General features: G+C 42.3%; 2 protein-coding genes across 2 annotated transcripts in view; one reads left to right on the plus strand and one right to left on the minus strand.

The window, feature by feature from the left end:
• Positions 1–46: 46 nt before the first annotated feature.
• Positions 47–4,201, minus strand: nubpl (nucleotide binding protein-like). Its single transcript, XM_071921755.2, has 5 exons — positions 4,067–4,201; positions 2,925–3,069; positions 1,776–1,810; positions 857–947; positions 47–90 (listed from the first exon to the last, which is right to left on the minus strand). Exons 1-5 carry the CDS (start codon positions 4,193–4,195, stop codon positions 47–49), a joined length of 444 nt encoding a protein of 147 aa, XP_071777856.2. The 5' UTR covers positions 4,196–4,201.
• Positions 4,202–4,737: 536 nt separating this feature from the next.
• dtd2 (D-aminoacyl-tRNA deacylase 2) overlaps positions 4,738–7,500 on the plus strand; it is a 2,973-nt gene continuing 210 nt past the window's right edge. The window contains exons 1-3 of the mRNA XM_071921760.2: positions 4,738–4,917; positions 5,816–5,885; positions 6,694–7,500. The exon at positions 6,694–7,500 is cut by the window's right edge and continues 210 nt beyond it. Of these exons, the coding sequence (XP_071777861.2) occupies positions 4,807–4,917; positions 5,816–5,885; positions 6,694–7,043 (531 nt within the window). The 5' untranslated portion in view covers positions 4,738–4,806 and the 3' untranslated portion in view covers positions 7,044–7,500. The remainder of the gene's footprint in view (positions 4,918–5,815; positions 5,886–6,693) is intronic.

The following is a 7,500-nucleotide window of genomic DNA, read 5'->3' on the forward strand; positions in this document are numbered from 1 at the left end:
GATGTTTTTTTTTGTAGATGTGATGTCACGGACGGAGGGACTGGACTCACCAGGGAATCCCGTAGTTGGTGAGCGGTATCATCAGATTGTCTGGAAGAGAAACAACAACAAGGCTCAGGTCAGTCTGAATCTCATTTATCCAAAATAATTGAAAATGTGGAAAAAATGAAAATAAAAGTGAAAATAAATTGTCTACTGTCTGTGCAGTTGTGTAACACTGATGAAGGCTTTTACAGCTGAAACACACTGAGAGCTGAGTTATTTCATCCTGTACTGAATAAGTTTGCCAATTTTGGACCTATTAGTCTCTTCCATACCTGTGGTACTTGGACCCACAGACAATATTGAATCATCTAATGCAGCGGTTCTCAACGTGGGGCCCGGGGACCACCAGGGGGTCCTTGAGGGGGTTTCAGGGGGTCCCCAGCAAATTGATGAATTGTTAAACTTCAGCGTTATTTAACACAGTTAGAGAATGTAGAAGAATGACTGTTTTGATCATAGTTTCTCTGTTATCTCTCTACCTACAATACAGACAGTCATGGAGTTCTGGAGAAAGTCATATCTAGCAATAAAAATATACAAAATCTCATCAAATGGGGGTCTGTGGCTCTAATGTGGACTAGATTAGGGTCCTTGATATGAAAATGGTTGAGAATGACTGATCTAATGCAATGAATGTGTGAAGCAAGTTGGAAAATACATTCTTCTACTCTATTCCTGGAAAGTGACCCAGTTCCCCAAATTCCTTGATAATTCCCCGACTTCCCCAGAGAATTTATCAAACGTTTTTGGATATACATATGACTATATCGAGTTACAAATTAGAGAAAGGAGGATCGATAAAGCGGCGTACTGTCAGTGAGCTCCGGGTTTCCCTTCAGGTTCATCAGCTTGGGAATCGACGGACCGTAGATATCAGCATCCAACACACCGACTGACTTAGACTGAGAGAGAGAGAGAGAGAGAGAGAGATTCATTTTGAGTTTCATGCTACTACTGCGAAATTTAAATAATTTTCAGCCATGTCTCCTTCAGCTGTTCGTTTTGTTTGGGTCCAACAAAAAACTCAGCGGACGACGGATTCTGTCCCTAAGTTCTGGTGATGAAAACCATGACACTGACTGGCCTGATGGGGGCGCTATAATAAAAGCTCAACATTTCAAAAAAATGCTAACTGGCTAACCAAAGCTAACGGTAATTTCTGGATCTCGATCAAATCTCTGTTTTATAAAGTTTCAGTCGTCTGACAACAGAAACAGAAAGATCTGTCAGTCACAACAGCTGGATTGCAGATAAGGGAAACGCTTATCTGCACTGGAATATTTATATTTTTATTTATCTTTTATATCTTTCTCTTTTTATCTTTTGTATCTTTTTGCACTGTCTTTTTTAAATGTTATTTTAATGCACTTTCACTTTTTATATCTTTTATTACCTATGTGTTTATTTTTCTTTTATTTAAGTAAAGCACTTTGAATTGCCGATGTGTATGAAATGTGCGATATAAATAAACTTGCCTTGCCTATTGTGTTATAAGATACTGAAACACTAAAGTGATACCAGACAGAGGAGTCAGAGGAGACAGAAAGTTGGTTTCTTAACATTGCTGCCAGTGGTGAGAACTGATCTATAACCTGCTGAGATGAAGAGGAAGAACGTCGGCCATGTTGGTGAAAAAGGTGTAATGCAAGTTGGCGTAAACTGAGCCAAACTGACTGAAAGAAAGGAAATGACATGAGCAAGATGAGAGGAGAGACTCTGCTGAACCTTACCGGATCATTGGCTGTCAGTCCAAGAGCCAAATTCACTGCAGAGAGAGAGAGAGAAGCACAGAGAGAGAGAGAGAAGCAGAGAGAGAGAGAGAGAGAGAGAGAGAGAGAGAGAGAGAGAAATCAAACACCTCCAACTGGAACTTAAACAGACACCATGTTGCTTCAAATTTAGTCTTTTTCATCCTGAATCACACATATTTTCAACCGTGATTTTCCTATTTACTGAACGACTGACAGGCTTTTCCTCTGTCTCTGTCTATTTCCTCCAGACAGGCTGAGCGTCAGCGCCGCTCTCCAGCCAAAACTGAGATTAGTCAAGAGTTTATTTTGGGAATTCCTCAAACGCACGGCATTCACCACAGACACAGATGGAAAGCGATCCAGCAGATTTCCCTCCAGATCCGACCGGGTGGAGAAACTATGGAGGATGCAGAGTAGAGGCTGGTAGAGGCTGACAGGCTGACCACTGATGCTCTGGGTTGTTTACGGTAATTATACTAATGTCTCAAAATTAAAGAGCTTTTGAACTTTGGTAGTACCTTGGGTCGTGTCTCTTCCTCCATGATAAAACCCCAAAATCAGTGATTCTGTGATCTGTTGCTCCGGTAGAGGAGACTTGTGTTTTTTTCTCTCTCCATTCACTGCCATTATATCGGCGAAAAAGTAGGAGACAGGACTCCAACAAAAAAGATTCTGCCAATATAAAAAATGAGTCTCTCACTTTTTTTTTTGCCTATTTACAATTATTGGTAAACTGATTATTTTCTTTGTTCCATCCGCATAAGTTTCCTCTGACCGGATTTCGGTGTTCCACTTGTTCAGACTGAAAGGTTTAATAAACATAAAGAAAGAGATTCACTTCAAAACAATTCAGCAGCTTGACTAGCTTTTTATTTATAGTCAGAATCTGCTTTGTCGGCGTTCCTTTATGTGCTAGAAGTGATTTTCAGACTGTTCCTCCAGACGATGGCAGTGAATGGAGAGAGAAAAAAACACAATTCTCCAGTCTGCTCTACCGGAGCAACAGATCACAGAATCACTGATTTTGGGGTTTTATCATGGAGGAAGAGACACAACACAAGACTCTACCTGAGATACACAGAGCTTTAACACAGAGTGAGACTCTCTGTGCAGCAGGTGGGAGTTTACCTGCGGTGGTGGATTTGCCGACGCCTCCTTTCCCCGACGCCACGACGATGACCTGTTTGACCCCAGAGATGGGCTTCTGTTTGGGCAAACCTTTGGCCATCTGCTGCCTCTGTCTCTCCTGCAACGCCTTGCTGTCCACCGACCGCTGACACCACAACAACAACAACACAGGAAGTAAACAACAACAACCTGCAGGTTAGAGAACTGGACTGGAAGAGACTGGAAGGTTGCTGTTCCAATTAGGACCGGGCAATAATTCCTATTATCATTTATTGTCTTTCAGTGGAATCATATGGTGATGATATGGTGATTTGGGGATATCATGATGCACAATTCTGCTGTCTGAACCGATGATAACAAGCTAATTTTATTTAAAAAGTTTCGTCTGACATCACTCCTAACATCACCATTCGGTTCAATGGGATGAACATTACATCACATTATCTGGGTGATGTAAGCTGCTTTTATAACCGGTTTGCCTGTTATTCCTCCATCATCTTCTACAGATATCAGGCTGTCTGCAGGTTTCAAAGCAACTTTACAAAACAAAATACAGAAACAAAGCTGGCAAAATCAGTCTGTTTATAATTGAAAGTTGCAAAACTATTAGTCAGACTTTTACATTAAAGTAATTGGTTAACTCTCTAATTCTCTGTGTAGAAGTGTGTATGAACGTCTGTTTAACTTATAAAATAACCGATACTTATGTTAACATTACAAGCTAGCTGCTCCTCAGGGTCCACAGCTCTCTGATATTCTGTACTTCAGGTGAATAGCACTGTACTAACATACCAGTGTCAAGTCCGCAAGAATAGCATACAGGACTTCCGGCCAGTACTTTCAAAATAAAACCCTTATCGCATTACAACGGTTTTTGAGGATAAGATAGAACATAATGAAGGAGTGACGATGAATCTGCAGTTAGCGGGAATATAATAAATTATTTTTTTTCCAAAACTGTTATGAACATCGCAATACTTTTACATCTTGCTCCACTTTTTTTGAAGGCAAAATCACCTTACTTCCGGTCTCATTCTGTCTTTCTCTAGTTAGCTTGACACATTGTACCAAAATAAAACTGTTAGCCAGATTAACTGATGCTAAAATACAACTTTATTCAGAGAAAGAGAGTCTAATCTTACCTGACAGCGTATGAAATATGCGCAGCTCACAGGACCATGTTGTATTTCTGTCCCTGTTCGTAAAACAGAAGGTTTATAGATGGATTTTCTTAATAAATGTGACAGTTTGCTGTAGGTGCAGAGAGCCATGTTTAGCTATGTAACAACAAGCTAGCTAGCTTGGTGCGGATCAACATTGCGCAAAGTTATGCAGCTCCACTCTGTGCTGTGTGTGTGTGTGTGTGTGTGTGTGTGTGTGTGTGTGTGTGTGTGTGTGTGTGTGTGTGCGTGTGTGTGCGTGCGTGCGTGCGTGTATTTTTCTAGTTTTCATTTGTCTCACATAGTAATAAAATATTGTTTTTTATGTACGATAGTAGGCTACAAGCCACATAACATGTAAGAAAGGAGGGGGACAGGAAAATTGTAATATTAAGATGATATTATGTTATTATGTTTTTATATGTAAATTTTTCATTCATAAATCTACCTTCATGAATGGAAAACCTCTTTTTCATTTCTTTATTATTGATTTGAAAAATTGCGAATTATTTTGTGTATTCATTTTAGAATAAATTCTCAGAAAGAATAAAAGAGTGCAAAAATAAAACGCAGCTTTGATTCTCATTCGGCGACTTTGTCTGACGTAATACGGAAGTAAGTTGCATGAGCTTTCCATTTCCCAACTGTATTGGACCACTTCTCTCTCTTTTTGCAGTGTTTTTGGATCCGACTAATTCTTTTAACTTAAAAACCAGTGAGAAATGACGGAGAAAGCAGCCGGAAGTGCAGCGCGCGCGGTGCTGCAGCAGTGTCTGCACGCGAGACTGCAGGTGAAACCTCCTGATGAGCAGTCAGAGGCTCAGTGGGTCCAGGTAACTTCACTTTCATACAGATATACACCAGAAAATAAGATTCATATCCTGTTCACCCTTATTACACTGCACCCCACCTCATATGATACAGGAAAGTAATAAAACACTGTGTTTGCACATTGAAATATGCATTGTTTCATGAAGAGTGTCGTTTTTTTTAATAAGTTTTTATAGGTTGGCCCTCCTATGAATATGGGCAGTATGGGTCTCTTCTTTTTATTTGGTTATGCTTTGTGTGTATGTATGTTTCTGTTGTGTGTATTGTGTGTTTATGTTATTTTCAGACGGCTTTTAAGGGTTTGTTCTTCTCTAAGTTGTTTTTATGTCCATTATGTCTTTTCTTTTATCCTCTTGTTGTGAAGCGCTTTGTAAACTGTGTGTTTTAAAAAGTTGCTATATAAATAAAGCGTTATTTACTTAAAAAGCAATATCAGTATCGGTCTGATATTGTTTTTACTGCCGATATTTAGCGATGTGCAATTGTCATTTTTGTGACCAGTGGATCACTTAATGCAACTGTCAAATTAGAAACAGAATCAAACTAGCATGGTCTTTTGTGTAAAAAAACAAAACAACAACACTGTGATCTTAAGATATGCTTGAGTGAAAAGCTTAACTGCATTTGTTCTTACAAAAATGCATATCGGTATCGGCTGATATGGGCGGGAAAACATCGGATATCGGTCTCAAAAAACGAAATGGTGCATCCGATGCCACTAATGTGATAAAATGATTGCTGGCATGAAAATAAAACTCATTATGGGATATTATTTTAGTTCTTATGTATCTCAAGACCTTATAAGAAAATAGTTTATATTAGATGTTTAGTTCGTAGTTTTACTGCACTGGAATGAAAGCCTTCATGTTTTTGTTCCTGAACCTGTCTTCTGTCCCTCAGATCGACAGAGGGATGGTAATCTACATCTGCTTCTTCAAAGGAGCCACAGAGGACATCCTGCCCAAGATGGGTCCGTGACCTTTGACCTTTCCTGTCTCTGTCTCCCATCTGTCTGTCTGTCTTCTGCTCTATTAGGCAGCAGGTCAAAATAGTTAACTGGTTTAACAAGTTTACTAGTTTAACAAGTTTACTCGCTCGCTTCATCGATTCCGCCATTACGAGAATATTTTCAGGGATGGGAGGGGGAGAGCGGCGCTTTTAAACAGCGAGGGAGGAGACAAGCTAGTTTTAAAATAAATGAAAAGCTGCTGAACGGAGTGGGAGGAGCTTCGTTCAGGAGCGGAGTCTGACAACAAGCTTTAGAAAAGAGGAGAAAACAGCAACACAGCTGCTGTGTGGATGTTGGTTTATATCATTATGTCTCAGTGAAATCTCCACACAGCACACATTAGCTTCAGGATTGATTAGAAGGTCTGGTATCGCTTATTGCAGGTTTAAGAAAAAGTCACTCATTGTAAATTCCTCTCCTCTCCTCTCCTTTCCTCCTCTCCCCTCCCCTCCTCTCCTCCCCTCCTCTCTCCTCCTCTCATTCTCCTCTCCTCTCCTCTCCTCTCTCCTCCTCTCTTCTCCTCTCCTCTCCTCCCCTCCTCTCCTCTCCTCTCCTCTCCTCTCGTCTCCTCTCCTCCTCCCCTCCTCCTCCTCTCCTCCCCTCCTCTCCTCTCTCCTCCTCCTCCTCCCCTCCTCTCCTCCCCTCTCCTCCTCTCCTCCTCTCCTCCTCCTCTCCTCCTCCCCTCCTCTCCTCTCCTCTCCTTTCCTCCTCTCCTCCCCTCCTCTCCTCCTCCCCTCCTCCTCTCCTCCTCTCCTCCTCTCCTCTGCAGTGTCGTCCCTGCTGAACCTGCGGCTGTGTGAGTCTGGCTCGGGGAGGTTGGTGTCGGTGTCGGAGCTTCCCGGCAGCCTGCTGGTCGTGCCTCAGGCCACGCTGGGCGGCCGGGCCAAAGGCAAGGCCGTGCAGTACCACGGCAACATCGGCAAGGAGGACGGGCTGCGGCTGTACGGCGGCTTCGTGGCGCTGTGTGAGAAGGAGCTGCTGGCCGCCGCCGCCGCCGCCAGAGGGAACGCCGAGGCCGGGGGCGGAGCCGGCGTGACGGTGAAATCCGGAACGTACGGGAACAGACAGGTGCTGAAGCTGGACACCAACGGGCCGTACACACATCTGATGGAGTTCTGAACCCAGCTGGGAAAATACAGAACACAGGCGTTAAAGTTGGGACACAGATGTTCTCGCAACTTCTGGCTCCATCATGGAGGAACATTGGAGGATTTTCTGTTCGTTAATAAAGTCTAAATCTATAAGAATATATATATTTTAAAAGTGGAAAGCCACAGTTCCCGCCTCCTCTCCGATTTCATTGGTCATCTCACTGGACCAATCAGAATTCTTTCTGCCCTCAGAACACTTCTGAGTGAAAAAAAACCTCCTATGAGCATCAACTCTCACTGGCTCCATCATGGAAGTTCACTGGAGAACTGTGTGTTAGTTAATAAAGTATAAATCTGTATGAAGCAGCTAGAAGCAGAGAGCAGCTGAGTCAGCTTGTTGTGGTGTGGCTGTAGATCCATTCAGTAACGTTCTCAGTAAAAGTGAATAGTGTGATAAGGTGGATTTGGTTACTGTGACACAGTAA

The sequence above is a fragment of the Centroberyx gerrardi genome, chromosome 17 (genome assembly GCF_048128805.1).
Source record: "Centroberyx gerrardi isolate f3 chromosome 17, fCenGer3.hap1.cur.20231027, whole genome shotgun sequence".
Classification (NCBI taxonomy): Eukaryota; Metazoa; Chordata; class Actinopteri; order Beryciformes; family Berycidae; genus Centroberyx; species Centroberyx gerrardi.

What these genes read in the sequence shown, in the direction of transcription:
- nubpl (XM_071921755.2), bottom strand. Translation starts at nt 4,195, where the DNA reads ATGGCTCTCTGCACCTACAGCAAACTGTCACATTTATTAAGAAAATCC. An exon ending in CATATTTCATACGCTGTCAG is followed by an intron (nt 3,070 to 4,066) that starts GTAAGATTAGAC and finishes TTGTGGTGTCAG; the next exon opens with CGGTCGGTGGACAGCAAGGC. An exon ending in AAACCCGGAGCTCACTGACA is followed by an intron (nt 91 to 856) that starts GTACGCCGCTTT and finishes TTTCTCTTCCAG; the next exon opens with ACAATCTGATGATACCGCTC.